Below are 19,910 nucleotides of genomic sequence, written 5' to 3'. Positions count from 1 at the left end.
GAGATAACCTAATTCAACTCCTGTATTTTGCAAATGAAGAAACTGGGACAGAGTAGTAAAATTATAATTGGAACCCAGGTTCTCTGGCTCCTAGACCATTGCTCTTCCAAGTATACTGAGATTGCTAGATTGTGCAGTAATAATAATAAAAAAAAAGACAAAGAATTTCCAATGGTAGTTTCAGGTGCTTCATATCAATGTATGAAAATTTAAGAAATATCTACATATCCTCCTAAGGCAATATTTTAAAGCAGGCTTTGTCATAATAGTAGTCGCCACTTACCTGTGGAAAATATGCTGCAGGAGCCCCAGTGGATGCACGGAACTGCAGATATTACTGAACTATTTATATGTGTGTATGTATGTGCATATATGTGTATGTATACATACAGTTTTTCTTAACCAAGTAGAATTCTAACAATATGTAATACAATTACAACATCACTACTCTTGTGCTCTCAACATATGTACTGCAATACCTTGATACTCTGACAGTCAATCTGACAACCAAAAATGTTACTGATTAACAGGCAGGTAATAGATGTGGTGTGGAAATACAGGACAAAGGGACTAACGCGATGTTGTGAGACTTATCATGCTACTCAAAACACTGTGCATTTTAAAATTGATGAACTATTTCTAGAATTTTCCATGTAGTATTTTCAGATCACAGATTAACTGAAACCAAAAATTCAAAACTGTGAAGGGGGTGGGAGGCTACTGTACTGAAAAAATGAGGACCTTCCCACACTGTAAAAATATCATATCTAAAAGGCATTTCAGTGTGGAAAAAATCAGGACTAAGCCAAGAACTTCCAGTTTTTATTTTTTAAGCATTATTTAACAAGAAAGACATTCAACCAAATTTAAAACAAATTCGGATGGCTTAATTTACAATAAAATAACCAACTTTTCATTTAGGGCCAAAGAGGCCAATAACTCTCATTTTAAACAGCAGAATTGCACAACTGATATTTTTACCCATATATGATGACAAAGAAATATAAATGTCATAAAACTTCCATTGACACCCATCCCTTCCCTTCAGAGTAGAGTTCATATACTTGTTTTAGGTCAGTACTCAGGCTTTTCAAAATCAATTACATTTTGAAATATATCTACAACTACTCTGATAAGAACATTTTAAAAACAATTCTTATAGAAAACAAATACCTTAAAAAATTTTTTTTGTGGCACATTAGACTGTTTAAAGAAATAGCAAAGAAGAAAAATAATGTACAAGAATTATAGTCCCCTTGTTTGTGTTTTCCCTAATTAATTATTCTTGCTTCTTATAATTTATTAGCAGAGATGAATTACAAGAAGCAGATGCACCATGTTTTGGTTCTTGGATTTAGCTGCCAGCTTAAGAGTTCATGACTGTAAATACAAAGCAAAATACGCTTATGTTCACAAATTCTGGAATGGGAAAAAATCAAAATCTCTCTCCAAAGTTTTGGTCTATCTTTGCTTTCAAGTCATGACAAAAATTCACAGCAGTTTAAAGGCTGATAAACTACTAAACATGGCACCCACTAAAATAAATTTGTGATTAATTTTACTTGTAATACTCCTAAAGTGAAAACTGTAATAAGTATTATCTTGTGTTACCAAGTCAAAATTCTATAGTAAGTTGCTGGAGCATATACAACATTTAACAGATTCATTTACAGATCAGGCATAGTAGCCTTTGGACAGAACATCTTATTTTCACACTCCTGAAGGTGCAACCTTAAAAAAAAAATAAAAAAATAAAGCAATATGCAATTTAGGACAGCTGGCCAGGCACTTAACTTGGGGAAAGTGACTTTGAGATTTTTGAGGTAAATTAGAATTATTTTCAGCAATTACAAACATAAATCTAAAAACCACATTTTATACCACACTAATTATTCAGCTTTTAACTCTAAGTTTGTCACTCTATTGTGCCAAAATTCATACCTCAGTATTACTTCTTAGGAAGTTATGAAGAGCATTTTCAGGTTTGAATTTTGGCTTCTTTTTGATACTTCTGTGCTTAGAAAGAAAACTGTTAAAGGTGCATACATACAAGAGCCCAAATGGGTAACTATCTTTCCCTGTAATTTGACATTAAATTTGACAGAAGCTTTTTAGAAAAAGAGTCACATAGCCAGTCACATAGATACTTAGAAAAAAGGAACACAGCTGAGGTGGTAAGCCTCGATCTAGCCTCAGGAAAATCACAGAGCGATGCTCTAACAGGAGCACAATCAAAGAAGCAGTTTTTGTTTACACATGACGGCAGTACTGTAAATGAGCTGTAAGGAGCACATCTCTCTGGGTTTATCAGACTCTGGGCCTGGTATATGTCTCTGTCCCTCTTCTGAATTCATTTCAATGATATGTGTTTGCTTAGTAACTGAACATCTGTATTAAGAGGATGAGGGACCTCAGTAAGTATGGAGACTTTAGAATACCAGAGCAGAAAGTGGCCTTTCTGGAATTAGTCTTTTATCAAAAGTTATCCAAGTCTGTTTCTCATTAGAACTACTAACTGTCTACAAACAGAAATGCCATGCCTCTGAATCCTCAAAACAATTCATTGTATTTTTCACTCCTTTCTCAAACAGCAGGTTCAATCCAAAGTTACTTTTTATTTTGAATACACGCATCAGGTTTCATTATCTGCTATGCACAGGTAAATTTATCAACATTCTGTTTCAAACACTCCAAAGAACATTATGAAAAAGGAAAATCAAAAAAAATTTTCATTGGAGGCATCCTCATTCTCAAAGAAATGAGAAAACATATTGGCTTAGAGTTTCCATGTGGCTAAAAACTGGGTCTAAATACTTTATAAAGACTTCTAAACTGACCTGCCTTGGGATACTACACTTTTTCCAGCCATGGTAAAGGACTCATGCTAACTCACTTCTTGTTTCCTTACAGGACTAACAGCAGGAATCCAGCAAAGCTAGGAGCTGGAATTACTGGTATGGGAGCAGATGTGGAAGGGTTTCTCTCTTGGTGATGCTAAATGGTTCATTCAAGTTTTGAAACTGTGACCTTGGTCATCAGCACCATGCTTTACTCCACTGGAAAACTTCATCTCCTGTTGCTGTGGAAAAAGGGGCAGAGGGTGAGGTGAGAAGATTGAGGAAAATTATATGCTTCATTAAACTATTAAATGCAATGAAAATGCAATTTGCCTGTTAATATATTGTATCTGAGGTTTAAGAATCATTGATCACAGCTACTAAATAACACCACATCACATTTTTACAATGTTTGAACGTCTATAAATGTAGAATTTTCTGGCATGACCCAAATTTGAATACAAATGGAAGTTCATTGAACATTAGGTTATCAGTAAACTAGAAGAAACAAATTACATACATTTTCCAGGTAGTAACCTACAAAAAAGTAGAGATTAGGTAAAAATTAAGTGAAATTATTCATAATTGTTTCCAGGTTCATCTTTCTCCTGGGAGAACCTAAAAACATGCCTCTGGAAAATCATCTTCATACATGTCAGAAATGGCATCTGCTATCATACAGTTATCTTTCTCTCAAAGGTAGATAGGTCATAGACATTTCTCAGACATTAATTTTTATGTTTGGGTCATCTATTCCACCGAAACACTGTAAAGGAATTATAAATCACTTTTAGGAAAAAGGCACTTTGTTGTGAGAGTTGGATTTAATTTCATGAAAGTTCAGAAGACTAGGATAGACTCAAAAGTCAGTATTCGCTTTTGTATTTATGAATGCAGAGCAGATGCCAGTTAACAAAATATAGCTGAAATACTAAAAACAAACCAAACAGCAACATTAACTATATTCTTGGCAAACAGTAATTTATGACATTTCTCTACAAACTAACATAGTTCCAAGTTTAATAGTAAAAAGAAGAAAAATCACCAGCAGTTGCTACGTTAGAGCCCAACACTGTTTCCAACAGAATTTTATGTCTACAGTTTGGTTCTGTTTCAGAGCATAAATTGCTTTTCAGATGAAAAACCTGGGGTGGCAGAGGTGTGTTTGTGTGGATTGGGGGAGAACCCAGTGCAGAACAATACTGGGGAATAACAAGAGGTGCATTTCTCTGGTCAGACAACCAAGTGAGGAGGTAGTTATTCTGAGAACTTCTCAAATAGAGAATATTGTGCTGATCTACTATGAGTTGGGGAAGTAGCATGAGCTTCTCTGTGAGAGTGAAGACAGCAACAAGAATGCTTCTCCTCCAGGAAAGTCAGGACCAGGGTGTCAGTGCAGCTGGAATGAAAATGGAGCGTCTGTAAGTGGCTCAAAGTATAAGATAAACACAGTGAAAAAATCAACATGAATGATTATTCATATGCAGATGTGTCCTACCTTGAAAGTGGCTCTTTTCTGATGACAGAACTTTGCAATAGCTATAAGAACAGAACACACGCCATGTCATTATTACTTAATTTGCTTATCATAATCCTTCAAACTCCTGGTGTGAAGCATATGGTATGCATACACTTCATAAGTAATACCTTCTAATTTCTAATAATATATATAAATAAAAGAGGCTTGTAGAATGTTTTTAAAAGTTTACAAGCCAGGCACAAATACTGCACGTTCTTCTTTATCTGTGTAGGCTAAAATTAACAACCAAAAACCAAAAAAGAAACCCAAAACAAAACAAAAAGGAAATGTGTGTATCAGTTTTGTTGCAAAATCAGTGTTTTGTCAAATTTTGTTTTAAACTTTTGTCAAACAAATTGATTGGAACTACACACTATTATAGTTTCAATGATTTTGTGACTATTTTAAAATTTACCTTACATGAGTGAAACTGAACATCTTGTCATTTGATTATTGTTTACAGCCCTTACCTATTTTCCTGCTGAACTATGGTCTTCTTTTTATTTACTCTTTTTATTTAGTGGAGCATTAAGCCTTTGACTATAATGTAAATTTAAAGTGCTATCTTAATAAATAAATAGAATATTACGTTGAAAAATAAAACAAAAATAGTTTAGACCTCAGTAATCTCGGAGAAGATGTCACTGGGGAAATACTTCATAGTTACAGGTGCACAGAAACTCCGTTGAAAGGCAACAAAGAGACAAATAACACCAACATCCTTATTTTGCTAAATAGTAAGATTTTGTAATTCTGTCGTGAGGCCACATACTCACACTCACCTTGTTACATCACCACACAGGGCAGCCCCATACAACCTTGAGTCCCATCATCACTGCTGTTGAGCTTTTTCATTCGGTACTGGCGTATTTCCCTTACCAGTGTGTAAAAGGCATCTTCGACACCCTATAAAAGAGGAAAGAAAAAAAAAAAAAAAACAGAGAAAATTAAAGAGCTCAGCTGACACGATCCAAGTTACAAGCTCTCGCATTTGCACTTTATGTGGGTTTAAAGTTCTAATTACTCAATTAGTAGCTGATAAGAGAGGGTGATTTAAGTGTAACAATCCTCTTGAATCACATTAACGGTTCATATATAAATGGCACTTGTAGAAAAAACATTTAAGCAAAGAAAAAAGGGTAATGTGGGGCATGCAAGACAGAACTATTAAATACAACGTGCTGTTGATGGAAAATGGATTAATGTTTATAAATATTTTTAATCAATCATCTTCACTAGATTTGTGTGTGTTAATGCAGGAGTAAAAATGCCACATTAGATCAATAAATACACTTTGGATTTAAACTAGATTAACAAAATTATAATTTTAAGAAATAAAAAAAAAGAAAAATTAAAAATCCATAATGACAAAGCATACAGATAATACTCACTAGAATCCATCAATCAAATTTTTCTGCCTAAGACAAACCTGTCTGGTCTTGGCTGAAGTTTCAATGAATGGAATCCCATAACTCTTGGCCAGTTCATGGGCTTGTTTTGTGTCAACTGTCCTTGTTGGCAAATCACACTTGTTTCCTACCAGCACCATAGGTACATCATCTGAGTCTTTCACTCGCTTAATCTGCTCCCTAAAACAGCAGATATGTTATCAGAACATAAGAAAAACAAACTTTCAGGAAGGAATAAACAGGGCAAAAGAGAAAATGGCAAATTTCACAGTCCTACTACCTTCTAGAACTGACTTCGGGTCCCTGTCGCCCCCCACAACCCCATAAATCCACACTAAGGAGACTGGTTCAGACTTGATGTGGTAGTCACAGGGAAATCATAAGTACCAGTACACTTCCTGGTTTAAGTCAATGGGTATTCTAGTCTGACCTGTGTTCTTCTTAGGTTCTTATATTCTCCAAAGAGCTCAGCTCTGGATTTTACTAGTAACTAGAATTGTATCCTAATGAAGGTGTGAAGCATAAAAAGTGAAGCTGACTGCCTCTAATAAACTGTTACCTTTAAAAAAAAAAAAAAAGATTTATTTATTTGAAAGTCAGAGTTACACAGAGAGAGAGAAGAGGCAGAGAAGAGAGAGAGGTCTTCTATCTGATGGTTCACTCCCCAATTGGCCTCAATGGCCGGAGCTGCGCCGATCTGAAGCCAGGAGCCAGGAGCTTCCTCCGGGTCTCCTATGTGGGTGCAGGGGCCCAAGGACTTGGGCCATATTCTACTGCTTTCCCAGGCCATAGCAGAGAGCTGGATTGGAAGTGGAGCAGCCGGGCCTCAAACTGGTGCCCATATGGAATGCCAGTGTCCCAGGCTAGGGCGTTAACCCATTTCACCACAGCGCCAGCCCCTCTAATTAACTTTTTCAAGTTCCCTTAGGAGTAATGGTATATAAAACTGTCCTAGGCTGGCGCTGCGGCTCACTTCGCTAATCCTCTGCCTGCGGCACCAGCACCCCGGGTTCTAGTCCCGGTTGGGGTGCCGGATTCTGTCCCAGTTGCTCCTCTTCCAGGCCAGCTCTCTGCTGTGGCCCAGGAAGGCAGTGGAGGATGGCCCAAGTGCTTTGGCCCTGCACCCACATGGGAGACCAGGAGGATGCAATGGCTCCTGGCTTTGGATTGGCACAGCGTGCTGGCCGTGGCGGCCATTTGGGGAGTGAACCAATGGAAAAAGGAAGACCTCTTTCTCTAACTCTGCCTGTCAAAAAAAAAAAAAAAAAAAAAAAAAAAAGAATAAAACTCCTTAAAATTTTTAAAAAATTATTTTCACATTTTTTTTTATTTGAAAGGCAGAATTCTTCCACCTGCTGGTTCAACTCCCCAAATGCCTGCAATAGCCAAGGTGGGCCAGGCCAAAGGCAGGAGCCTGAAACTCCACCCAGGCTTCCTAGGTGAGTGGCAGGGACCCAATCATCTGCTGCCTCCCATAATGCTCAGTAGGAGGAAGCTGGATTGGAAGTGGAGGAGCCAGGACTAGAATCACACACATGGATACAGGGCATGGACTGCACCAAATGCCCACTCCAGGTGTGACAGTATTCAGTTCAAGGCAATCTATCTGGTTTTTCTTCACACAAAACTATAGGCAGAAGTAAAGACATAAAATAGAAAACAACAGAACTGCTCTGAGTAAACAGAGCTGAAGGCTCTGGAACTCCCAAGTGATAGCATGCCTTTCAATGACTTGCGAGGCATACCACAGTTGGTAAACTACTGCTCCAAACTCTCTTGATCAGTGCTGTATCAACAGATTTTTCTGAGATGATGGAATGGTTTATATCTGCACTGTCCGACAGGGTAGCCTCAGGTCACACATAGCTATTGAGCAGTTTAAATCTCATTTTAAATTTTCCTTAATTCTATTGAGTTTAATTGCACATAACCACAAATGGTGGTGGCTAACATACTGCTCTGGATGCTACCCTTGGATTATATATATATACACACAGTATAGACCTAAATTGCATTAAGTTGGCTATCTACAGACCTGTGATCTGGTGTGACAGCAGCAGTCTATGTTAAGGAATAACATAAGAGAGCCTAAAATACCTGGGACATGTCACTTTTAGGTCACTACTGCTCTTTACATCAAATAACACCCTCTGAGCATCCAAGAAAACTTCTTTCTGGTGTCAGTATTAATTCTGCTGCTTCTAAGCAACTGATTTGTTTTCAGCATCCAGATACTCCATCTTTCAGCTGGCTACTTCCCTTTTCACAACAGCTGCCCAATTTGTAGTCAATCCCTAGGTCATTGGGGCTTCATGCAGTTGCAGAATAACCACATTCCAAATATCATTTTAATTTTACTTTTATTTTCTCTTTGACTCACTTCTTAGGCCTACTATTCATTAACTTAATCTTGCTATACCATATGGTTTGGTGTAGGGCATAAATAAAAAAATAAATGCATTATAAAGAAGAAAAATGACTTCTAGAAATTCAGCAATTAGATGTTTGCTGAATGTTGAAAATTTTATTAAGTACAGTCATCCCTGTTTCTGGTAGAAGCCTGATTCTAAGACCCACTTCTCCTGAAGATTTCAAGATCAGGGATGCAGAAGTACCTCAGGTAAAGTGGTATAGTATTGTAGTATTAGCATTTTCCTTTTGCATATCTTTCCATATACTTTAAGTCATCCCTAGATTAATTCTTTTTTTTTTTTTTTTTGACAGGCAGAGTGGATAGTGAGAGAGAGAGACAGAGAGAAAGGTCTTCCTTTTGCTGTTGGTTCACCCTCCAATGGCCGCCACGGCTAGCGTGCTGCGTCCGGCGCACCGCGCTGATCCAAAGGCAGGAGCCAGGTACTTCTCCTGGTCTCCCATGGGGTGCAGGGCCAAAGCACTTGGGCCATCCTCCACTGCCTTCCCGGGCCACAGCAGAGAGCTGGCCTGGAAGAGGGGCAACCGGGACAGAATCCAGCGCCCCGACCAGGACTAGAACCCAGTGTGCTGGCGCCGCTAGGTGGAGGATTAGCCTATTGAGCCGCGGCGCCGGCCCCTAGATTAATTCTAATTCCTATTATAATTTAAATGCTATATAAACATTTGCTGTACTGTTTGGGTTATATACAAATCAAAAAGTCTGGACCTGTTCAATACAGGGATGTGGAACCAATGGCTAAAGAGGGCTCACTGTGCTACAATTACTTTCAGAAAGAGAAAATGGAAAATAGAGCAGGCTTAAGAGAAAACACTGAACAGTCATGGATGGAAAACAGGTTGGAACTCAGGGCAGCAGAAGACTTGGGGAGCATTTACTATTTACCAGGCACTATTCTGAGTGATTCACTTACTTATTAACTAGCTTAATCTTCCCAATGACTCTGGTGCATATCATAGATAAGGAAACCAAAACACCGATTTAGTGGTCTGCTCCAAAGTCACACAGCTAACAAATGATCAAGCTAAATTTCAACCCAGGCAGCTCCACATTCTTAACCATCCTATCATTCTTCCTAAAACACACCATGCTAAGGAAAAAAAAAAAGCTCTGGGTTTTTAGTCCTGACTCTGTTACTACTCATAATTATTTCAGAAAACCTAACAAACCAGCTTCTGAACTCTATTTCTGATTCTGTAAAATAAGAAATGTTGTACTGGCATTTTTTTTTATAGTTCAATTTAGCTTAGAAATGACGGTCCTATGACAAAAGCACATCTTCATGTTCCTCTGCCTTGTTTCATCTTTGTCTACTCCTTCTTTGCATTGTCCCCATCATCTTTTCTCCTAATTCCTGAAGCATGTTTCTCAGAGGTGTTTTCCTCTTGGATAATCCCTTTGTGATCTCTCATCACAACACCACCTCTGGTTCTGAGATGCACCCAGTGGCAAGCTCCATTATAAAAAATTATAGTGACAGTATATTACAGAAAAATAAACGCCAGTATTTACTTTTAGTAATAATCACATGTTCTATGTCAAACAACCTAAACCCAACTCTTCAATAATTAGAAAGCTGTTATCTGCCCTGATACAGTATCCTAATTCCTCCACAAAGCTTTGCAATACCCTTAAAGACCACCTTTCAGAAGAAATAACGCTCTTAGTACCTGTAGAGGTTAATATCTGCAAATGATTTGCTATTATTGATGGCAAACACACAGAGGAAGCCTTCGCCTGTCCTCATGTATTGGTCTCTCATGGCACTGTACTCCTCTTGTCCAGCTGTATCCAGAATGTCCAACAGACAGGTTTCACCATCTATAACCACCTGTTTTCGGTAAGAATCCTGGGGGTGTGGAAGTTAGGAGGCAGGGAGGGAGAAAAACGGATTTGATTTTTGCATAAAAAAATTCACATGAATGCAATGTTATTACCAAGGAAAAATAATCTAACTATTCAAGTTCATTTCTTTCTATCTGGTTTGTCCCCGAAACTGCAAATATATTATCAGGAGCAGAAAGTATTTATGTCAAGTCTCTCCAGGAACAATGCCTCAACTCCTGTATGCCTACAGGAAAGAAAATCATTCTGTTCCTGGAAAAAATGAAAAAATAATTCAAGTGGCAGCTCTCATGTATTTAGAAGACTAGAGATTAAATTCAGTGTACTTTTAAGAAGCTATAAACTGGACTGTTTAATGTTTTGAGTTGTTTACTTTTAAAACTGTAAATATACCTCCTCCAATTATAACCTGGCAATGGAGACAGAATCATTACATTTATGATAAAGGTACAAATTCCTTTTGTTTCAGGGAAGATTATATTACCAATTTCTTTTTCATAACAGATTGTGCTCTTGGGAAATATTTCTGAATGCTGAAGGTACCAAACAAATTAAAATTAATTCCCAGGAAGAGAATTCCTCAGGAAGACAGACATTCATAGACCATATTAAAAATATTTCCAGTGTAGCTTTAAGGCAGTCATTTTGCTTTTACTGTAATTTTAAAAAATATTTATTTGAAATTCAGAGACAGAGACTTTCCTTCCATCTGCTGGTTCACTCTCCAAATGCCCACAACAGCCAAGGCTGGGCCAGGTTGAAGCCAGGAGCTCAGGTTTCATTCCTGTCTCCTACCTTAACTCACCTCCACTGCCTCCCAGGGTGTGTATGAGTAGGAAGCTACAATCAGAGTGGAGCAGACTTGAACCCAGCCACTCCAAGATGCATGTGGTGTGAGCACTGTACTGAACACCTGCCCTGCTTCTATTTCAATATTCTCCTGACATCTGCGAAAACTCCTCTAGGCGACTGGAAATGTTGTACTTTGTCATCTAGGTGGTGGTTACGTGAACGTATACACAAATGTAATCTGAGGGGTATCAGGAGCTCTACTTCTCACATCTGATTCCCTGGGTTCAAGTCCTGGCTTTAGCTTCTAATTCCAGCTTCCTGCTAATGCAGACCCTGGGAAGCAGCAGGTGATGAAGGCTCAAGTAGCTCACGCTGATGGCAAATCTGGATTTGTGAGTGCCCAGATCCTGGGTTTGGCGTGGTCCAATCCCAGCCATTGGGGAAATCTGGGGAGTAAACCTGCAGATGGGAGCTCTATCTCTGCTTCTTAGACTAAAAAAACAAAAAAGGAAACTGAGCCGTAGATATAAAATTTATGTATTTTATTTATGTAAACTAACCCTCAGTAAACTAAAAAAATAAACTTCAATTAAAATGTTAAAAAGGTAGTATAAAATATGAAAGCTGTAAAGTCTGAAGACTACCGGTAAGCATTAGCAACTAATTTTAAATAATGGCCATATTAAAGTTTGTTTGCATCAATTAAACATTCAATAGCCAGGTGGTAGAGGGGGCAGTGTGTGGATTAAGATACAATAATCTCTAGACATTTCTCATTTGAAGAACATTTTTTACAGGGCTTCAGATGCCACTTGCTGAACATGCTCTAGAACACAAACTCCCATGGTAACAACAGAATCCTTTATGCAGAGCTTTACCATTCACAAATAATTGAAACATTGATTTTTGACATCCTTGTGTGGTAACTACGGCGTGTTTAAGGTAATTTAATACATGAGGCTCAGAGATTGATTTTCTCAATATCACTAACGACATAAGCTGAAAACCAGGACTGAAATCCAAAGCATAATGCCCTACATATCGAGTTTTCTAGTCCAATGCAATCACTGCTGCCCTGATGAGCTAAACAATGAAAACTGAGGAATGACTGGATTTCTGGATCCTTTTACAAGACTACTTCAAAAAGTTGGTGGAAAATATTAATTTAAAAATGTTATCTTGGTACAAAAAATTGTGAAATCCATGCAGTTTTTTCACAAGCATTTCCATGAATTTTTTGAAGAACACCTTAATATATGATTTCAAAACTTTCTGCACAAAAATACTTATCTTTCAATTCGATTTCCCAGAAACTTTATGATGTACCCTCCTCTCTTATATCCTGCATTTGATCTATGGCCTGTGTTTATATTTAACACAGCTACCATATGAAAACGACCTATATACATGTCAACACTGAATTTGCAAGAGTTTACGGAACTGTTCAAAACAGTACACTTTTAAGGCAATCTTCAGCACCTAATTAAAAAAAAAAAATTCCTCTCTGGGAAGCTTTATTTACTATATGAGGCAGTACCTAAAATAACTTTTTACTGCATCTCTTTACAGAATGGATAATGGATATGGGTAAACTGAGGGCCCTGGTCGGGTCAGTGATCTACCACAGGTCCTCACCTCTATGGTGGGATCATATTCATCCACAAAGTGGTTCTGGATTAGCTGGATTGTCAGTGCGCTTTTCCCAACACCACCTGCTCCAACCACCACCAGTTTGTACTCAGTCATTTCACACCAGCAAGCACCTATGGGATAGTTATCAATTAGGGTTAATGGGCAAGCCACAACTACTGCACTTCAAAGCTTTCTATAATCAATAGTAACTAAAACCGGAGTTTGGATTGAATCGGTTCCATACACGTGACCTCCCACTACACTCTCAACGTGATTTAGTAACGCAGAAACTATTGCAGGTGTGTGGGCCACAGATTTCTGGATTATAGCCGTCTACCTACCCCCACCCCTTTCAATAGTCCTTGGGCTCCGCCCTCAGCCTAAGGTAAAGGAAAGCCCCTCTTCCCTGCCCCCACCCCTCACCCTTTCTTAAAGTCTTCTCACTTCTGAGAGGGTGGCGTCCAGGCTGCGATCCCTTCTGTCTACAAAGAGCTCAAGTAGGGCCCTAAGCCAAAGACCCCCGCCCAAGGCCTTTGTCTCCAGCTCGTAGATTCCGCTCGACTCCTGGCACCAACCAGACGCCTGCATGCTCCAGAGCCCAGAGATACGCACGCCAGATCCTTACCTCAAGCTCCGCTGCCTCCACTTCGAACGAATTCAGCACTACAACCGGGAAAAATGCTGGAGACCCCGGAACCGCCATGAACAGCCCCCACCAGGGAGCGGCACTTCCGGCCCCGCCCGCTACGTAATCAGTCGGCGCCCGGGGCACCCGAGTCCCCGCCCCGGCCACGTGGGCCTCCGACCTAGAAGTCACGCGGCAGGCCGCACCCAGACCCGCCCCTCCCGCACGGGACGTTTCAAAAATGAAAGCGCTAGGTGCTAGTGTCTCAAAAATCAGTAAAACTTTATTCGCTTCCATTCTTTCGCCATTAACAGAAAATTGGAGAAAGCAAAAAATGTTTTGTGTTTACAAAGATAAACGGCCTCTTTACCCAGAGATCAAAACCTCAAACGACAACGGGGAAGATCAAAGCGCCCTCCCCCGCATCCCCTGAGCTGACCCTTGTCATCCTCGACAAAGCCTTCAGTCCACTGGCCAGGGACCCTGTATTTGGCCAATTTGAGACGAGGGCCAAGAAATCAGACCAATCCATTCCCGTGATAGAAAGTGGAACAGAAGCTACACCAAGGGTCAAGTGCCTTTATTCTACAAGACACAGGAACCAGGCGGCTACTTATAAAAAAAACAAGATTCATTTCAGGCACAACTTTTTTATTTTTTTTTTCTGTTTTGTTTTTAAATCAGTAAAAGAAACTGGGTCCTAGAAGCTGCAGTGGTCTAAGCAGCAGCAAGTTTGTGCATTCTTCTTTTGTTTGTTTAAATACGTTTAAATTATCACACTGCTGGCACACCTCATTTGCATGAAATTCTGCACCATACATACTAATTGCAGTAAAGTTATTTACCCCCCATCCCGGAAAAAAAAAAAAAAAAAAAAACTACTCTGGAAGATAATTTTCATTAAAATCTAACCAAACTTCGTTAAGTGGATTGTGACAAGATTATAAATGATATGAAAAATAACATTTTTAACATTTGGCCATCAACTTAAGAAAATGGTTTGCCTATACAAGTTTTTGTACTTTTTAAAAAGGTAATATAATCTACCCTCATATGGTCCTCAGAATTAAAGCATAACGAACAGGAAGGAAAGGAAAAGAATGCAACTGAATGCTAAGGCAGAATATCTTGCCAGAAGTAATGAAGGTAGAGTATACACTAAATATCAAGTGCAGAATTTCATAGGGCCAACAAGATAACAGTCTATTTTTCACTTACACAGGCGAAGTGGATTTTGCAATTACCAGTTGCGTTAAATGCACCAAATAAAGCTCCTAAAATTGATACTATAAGGCGCCACCTTAAGTTTTCCAGGCTGCAACTGTGCATAATTTTAAAATGGTTTTCTTAAATTTATTTATTTTTTTAAACATAACACGAGGAAGGTGTTAAAACTGGTGTAATAGCTCAATAGAATAAGTATTCCAGATTTTGGGAGGGATGAAGAGGGAGATACTCAAAACCCTTCACCAGAATCCCCCCAACTTGATCATAGTGGATTAATGATGTGCTTTGTGGATGTGGTTAGTCAATGACACCAGCTTGACGGATCTTTCTTTCTGCGCCAAATCCCTATGAAGAAATAAAATTATAGTTAATGACTTGGATGCACCACCATCACAGTACATTCACAGTTCCACACACAAGTTTAGAGTATTATTTTACATCAACTTTTCTCTAGAGGAGGAAAATCCACAGTACATCCTCTTGACCCTAAGCTACGTTCAAAATATCAGGAAAAGCCAGAAGTATATTTCACAGAGGCTGGTACTGTGGTGCAGTGGGTTCAGCCGTGGCCTGCAGTGCCTGCATCCCCTATGAGCACTGGTTTGAGTCCCAGCTGCTCCATTTCAGATCCAGCTCCCTGTTTATGGCCTGGGAAAAGCAGCGGAAGATGGCCCAAGTACTTGGGCCCCTTCCACCACATGGGAGATCGGAATGAAGCTTCTGGCTTTGGCGTGGCTCCGCCCTAGACACTGTGGCCTCTTGGGGAGTGAACCAGTGGATGGGAGATGTCTTTTTCAAATAAATCTTAAAATATTTCATGTTGTAAGTAACCACTCCATTAGGGGATGAACCACACAGAGAGTCCTAACTAGTTATATGCAAAATTTTGAAATAGGATCTCAACAGTAAGTTCGTTTGTCAATTGGTCTCCCCCAAGCTCTATATGGAATCATACCATTGAGTTATCTGGTCCCTTTGGCTGACGAAGAACCATTAGGCGAGGAGCACTGGCATCATCAAGGGTGATGTTCTTCAAACGATTGACCAAGCGATCAGGTCGAGGAGCTGCAACAGCCTTGGGGCCCTCACTGCAGTAAAGTCAGGCGGTGAGAAAAAGTACTTAGAAGAGAAGTTATCTTTTTACATCTAACTGCCCAAATGACTCACTTTTAATGAGGACTATTGCCTCATCAAGCCAGCTGGCAAGACAAGACAGGCAAGTCTGTTTATATGTATTTCCTCCATCTCAAGGTTACCACTGCACAGAAGCTAGAATAAAAATTCCTCTCACAGTAACGAATGAATCAGCATGACTAAGGCATAAAAATTAGAATTTTAGGGGAAGGTATTGTGGTGCAGGGGGTTAAGCTGTCACTTGGGAAGCCTGCATCTCATAGCAGAGTGCCAGTTCATGTCCTGGCACCTCTACTTCTGATCTAACTTCCTGTTAATGCATCCTGGGAGGCAGTGGATGATGGCCTAAGTGCTGGGACCCCCGCCATCAATATGGGAGACCTGGATAGAGTTCCAGATTCTTGGCACTGACATGGGCCAAGCCCTGGCTACTGCACATCTCTCTCTGGTTCTGCCTTTCAAATAGCTGAAAATAAATAAGCAGCAAATAACCTAGAAATAGTTTAATGAAAGAAAAAGAGCTAAGCAGAATTCCTTAAGTGCAAGAAAAAGAGCTCAGCAGAGTTCTTTAAGGGACACTCAGGGATCTCATATAAGATCTAGCACAGCATAATAACCAATTGTTTCATCTGGTTAAATTTATGAGACTAAAGTCAGACAATGAACACCAAAGGCAGGAAACCATCAAGAAAAAAAAAAAAAAGAGGAGGCACAGAAAAGTAAAGAAATGTGATAAAGCAGAGCTTACAGAAGAGACAGGGTGTTTATTAATCCAACTACAACCAAACTCACCAGACCCGCCAAACATTACAGGCACTGCACTTCCCAGTGCGTTGATTAAGAATCACTGAGAACTCCACCTCATCTCCTGCCTGTAGCTCAATACCATCCTGAACTTCTTTCACGTGGAAAAAGAGCTTCTTGCTATCTCCTACTTCATAGTTAATGAATCCAAACTGCAATGAAAAAAAAAAAACCAGATATAAAGGGGCGCAGAGCACCTCAATTTGAAAGAAGCACAATACCTTTATCCTAACTAGAAAGGACACATAAAAACACGGCAATAAAGTTGATGTCCCACTTTAGCTGCCTGTGCAGAAAAACTGTCTGGGAAGAAATATATCTTTATGATCACTGCCATTCACTACAGCAGCAGATTGACTGAAACAAAGAAAGGCTGTATTATTCCTTCATATTATGAACTGTGTTTTCTAAGTTAGGAAAAATCAGGAAGTCATTACTTTAACATACATATCCCTTCTAGAATTACAAGGGTTATGGTATTATGGCAAACAGCCATACAATGTTATATTCTCTGTACTGATGCTGAAAAATGTTTTTGCTGAGGACTTGAAAGATTTCCTTGAGATCTCAGTATTAAAACTAGTTTTGTTTGCCTTAGCTTATTTTATGAACACTTGTAAATATGGTTTATTTGTGTGGTCTGAAAAAGAAGCTCTGAGTAGAAGTGTGTAAGATCTTCTCATCTTTCTATTCTGGAAACCTGAATTCAAAATTTATTTTCCCTATTTTGTTAGCTACTAATAACCTCCAATAGTCCTTTGCTCTCAGGTGGTTTTCTTCCTATTTTCGTAAGCTACCTAAAATCAATGGAAGTAAAACAGAAATATAAAAAAATCAAATACATGTAGATAGCTTCCCCTTGGCTGAAAAAATTTGAAGGTCTTGGTTACTCATAAAAGGATCAAATACAAATCCAGAGATGCTAGTACTTACCTGATCTTTCACACACTCCACCGTGGCCCTACGCAGGGGTGTGATGTTGTAGGCCATAGTCTGTGCATTTTGACCCAGGACACACAATTGGAACTTGACACTCTCCCCTTTCTGCAGGCAATCCCCTTTGTTGGCCATCCCAACTATGCCAAATGGATAGACCTCACCCTTCATATCCCCTGTAAAGAGAAAATAGGTGTGAAGTCTAAAAGCTAGTAATTCAGTTATTTGCTGATGGTACTAAGTTCATAAATAAAATTGTGAGAAATGTTTTTATAAATATAAAATTTTTGAATACTTTAAGGCTTAAATTAAATCCTAAAACTTGAATACTACCATGGGAAAAAGTATCATCAGTATTTGACTAGTTCTAATGAACAGTTTTAAACTGCATTTACTAACTTAAAAATAACACTAGCACTTAACAATCCCATTACCTAAATTTTAAGCACTATGGGGGCCAGTGCTATGGCATAGAAGTTAAAGTTGTCACCTGAAGTGCCGGCATCCCATATGGATGCTGGTTCGACTCTCAACTGCTCCACTTCCTGTCCAGCTCTCTGCTGTGACCTGGGAAAGCAGTGGAAGATGGCCCAAGTCCTTAGGCCCCTGTACCTACATGGAAGACTAGGAAGCTCCTGGATCTTGGCTTTGGATTGTCCCAGCTCTGGCCATTGCAGCCATTTGGGAGTGAACCAGTGGATGGAAGACCTCTCTCTCTGCCTCTGCTTTGCCTCTCTGTAACTGTGCCTTTCAAATAAATAAACCTTTAAAAAAAAACAAAACACTATGGGCCACTAATATATATATGTGTGTGTGATATGTATGTATATATATTTTTGAAACAGAGGTTGATCGATCTTCCATCTGCTGGTTCACTCCCCAAATGTCTGCAGCAGCCAGGGCTAGGCCAGACCAAAGCCAGGAGCTGAACGCAATTCAGATCTCATTTGTAGGTAGCAAGGACTCAACTACTTGAGCCATCACCTGCTGCATTCTAAGGTGCACATTAGGAGGAAGCTGGAATTGAGGTAGAGCCAGGACTTGAACCAAGCCACTGTAGTATGGTATACAGGTACACAAAGTAGCATCTTAACCACTGGGCCAACTGCTAGTCCCTGGGTTATTAATATCATCCACAGGACTATCTTCTTTCCAAGCATACAATATGAGCCTCTAGCCAAAAATATTTTTGCCTACTCTCAGGCAGTAAATTTGACATCCCTTCTTTATGAGTTCTGACTCAAAACAACAGCTTTTCTCCTAGATCAGGTCTAGGAGAAACCTTTCCTTAAAGGGCCAGATAGTAAAAATTTGGGCAAGTCATTCTACCTCTGTCAACCTACCTAATTCTGCTATTACAGTGAAAATGCAAGCAAAGACAACACGTGAACAAATGACCTTGATTACGTTTAAAGAAAACTTTATGGGGCTGGCACTGTGGCTTAGCAGGTAAAGCCGCTGCCTGCGGTGTTGGCATCCCATACAGCCGCTGGTTCAAGTCCTGGCTGCCTTGCTTCTGATCCAGCTCTTTCTTATGGCCTGGGAAAGCAACAGAAGATGGCACAAGCCCCAGTAGAAGATGCACCTGTGTGGGAGACCCAGAGGAAGCTCCCGGCTCCGGATCAGTGCAGCTCCAGCCAACTAAGGAGTAAATCAGCAGATGGAAGACTGCTCTCTCTGCCTTTCCTTCTCTCTCTGTGTAACTCTGACTTTATTCAAATAAATTTTTTTTTAAAAGAAAACTTTATTTATGACAGGTCATTTTGTGTGTGTGTTGAACTCTGTCCCAGAGTAAAAAGTTGTCCAAAGGCCAGCACTGTGGCATAGCGGGTAAAGCTGCAGCCTGCAGTGCTGGAATCCCATATGGTCACTGGTTCGAGTCCCAGCCACTCCACTTCTGATCCCGCTCTCTGCTATGGCTTGGGAAAGCAGAAGATGGCCCAACTCCTTGGGCCCCTGTACCCATGTTGGAGACCTGGAAGAAGCTCCTAGCTTTGGATCAGCTCAGCTCTGGTCATTGTGGCCATTTGTAGAGTAAACCAGAGGATGGAAGACCTCTCTCTCTGCTTCTCTGTAACTCTGGCTTTCAAATAAATATATCAATCTTAAAGGAAAAAAAAAAAACAACTTGTCTTGATACCAGTGCAGGCTATAATTGAAAACTGGATCAGGCCGGTGCCGCGGCTCACTAGGCTAATCCTCCGCCTGTGGCGCCAGCACACCGGGTTCTAGTCCTGGTCGGGGCGCTGGATTCTGTCCCGGTTGCCCCTCTTCCAGGCCAGCTCTCTGCTATGGCCCGGGAGTGCAGTGGAGGATCGCCCAAGTGCTTGGGCCCTGCACCTGCATGGGAGACCAGGAGAGGCACCTGGCTCCTGCCTTCGGATCAGCGCGATGCGCTGGCCGCAGCATGCCGGCCGCGGTGGCCATTAGAGGGTGAACCAACGGCAAAGGAAGACCTTTCTCTCTGTCTCTCTCCCTCTCTCACTGTCCACTCTGCCTGTCAAAAAAAAAACAAAAAAAACAAAAAAACAAAAAAACAAAAAAAAACAAAACACTGGATCAAAGAGTTCCGCTGCACATTCTAATGAATAAAGGGAAGAGGAAATTAAGTATGAAGTAGAAGCTTCAGAATTGTAAACACTTTTACCCTTCTTATGGTGGTAGGTGAACATTTAGAATACACAGGACCCAAAATCTTTGAGAAAATTCCTACAGAACA

At 39.9% G+C, this 19,910-nt stretch overlaps 2 protein-coding genes across 20 annotated transcripts in view; both read right to left on the bottom strand.

The window, feature by feature from the left end:
* Nucleotides 1-809: 809 nt before the first annotated feature.
* NRAS (NRAS proto-oncogene, GTPase) lies at nt 810-13,252 on the bottom strand. Of its 4 annotated transcripts, XM_008264626.5 has the most exons (7): nt 13,091-13,252; nt 12,469-12,596; nt 9,867-10,045; nt 5,786-5,945; nt 5,139-5,262; nt 4,336-4,376; nt 810-4,236 (listed from the first exon to the last, which is right to left on the bottom strand). In XM_008264626.5, the coding sequence occupies exons 2-5, from the start codon at nt 12,577-12,579 to the stop codon at nt 5,143-5,145; spliced, it is 570 nt and encodes a 189-aa protein (XP_008262848.1). In that variant the 5' UTR covers nt 12,580-12,596; nt 13,091-13,252; the 3' UTR covers nt 810-4,236; nt 4,336-4,376; nt 5,139-5,142. The 4 variants fall into 4 exon arrangements, with proteins under 4 accessions (XP_008262848.1, XP_051713328.1, XP_089156230.1 ...); XM_051857368.2 differs by lacking the exon at nt 4,336-4,376 and having other exon boundaries at nt 810-3,079; nt 13,091-13,235; XM_089300104.1 differs by lacking the exon at nt 12,469-12,596 and having other exon boundaries at nt 13,091-13,232.
* Nucleotides 13,253-13,348: 96 nt separating this feature from the next.
* CSDE1 (cold shock domain containing E1) overlaps nt 13,349-19,910 on the bottom strand; it is a 42,095-nt gene continuing 35,533 nt past the window's right edge. For all 16 annotated transcript variants that reach the window (XM_051857366.3, XM_070077822.2, XM_070077825.2 and 13 more), the window contains 4 exons: nt 17,189-17,367; nt 16,244-16,407; nt 15,273-15,405; nt 13,349-14,662 (listed from right to left, as the gene is read on the bottom strand). In XM_051857366.3, the coding sequence (XP_051713326.1) occupies nt 14,615-14,662; nt 15,273-15,405; nt 16,244-16,407; nt 17,189-17,367 (524 nt within the window). In that variant the 3' untranslated portion in view covers nt 13,349-14,614. The remainder of the gene's footprint in view (nt 14,663-15,272; nt 15,406-16,243; nt 16,408-17,188; nt 17,368-19,910) is intronic.

Source organism: Oryctolagus cuniculus, chromosome 7 (assembly GCF_051225735.1).
Source record: "Oryctolagus cuniculus isolate XC-2025 breed Fujian yellow rabbit chromosome 7, ASM5122573v1, whole genome shotgun sequence".
Lineage (NCBI taxonomy): Eukaryota > Metazoa > Chordata > Mammalia > Lagomorpha > Leporidae > Oryctolagus > Oryctolagus cuniculus.
This window is presented reverse-complemented; position numbering and strand designations above follow the sequence as displayed.

Excerpts from the sequence above, each read along its gene's own strand:
- NRAS (XM_008264626.5), bottom strand. The coding sequence starts at position 12,579 with ATGACTGAGTACAAACTGGTGGTGGTTGGAGCAGGTGGTGTTGGGAAA. Across the intron at positions 5,946-9,866 it reads GCAGATATTAACCTCTACAG|GGAGCAGATTAAGCGAGTGA; the intron begins GTACTAAGAGCG and ends CTGCTGTTTTAG. Across the intron at positions 5,263-5,785 it reads CTTCAGCCAAGACCAGACAG|GGTGTCGAAGATGCCTTTTA; the intron begins GTTTGTCTTAGG and ends CCTCTTTTATAG.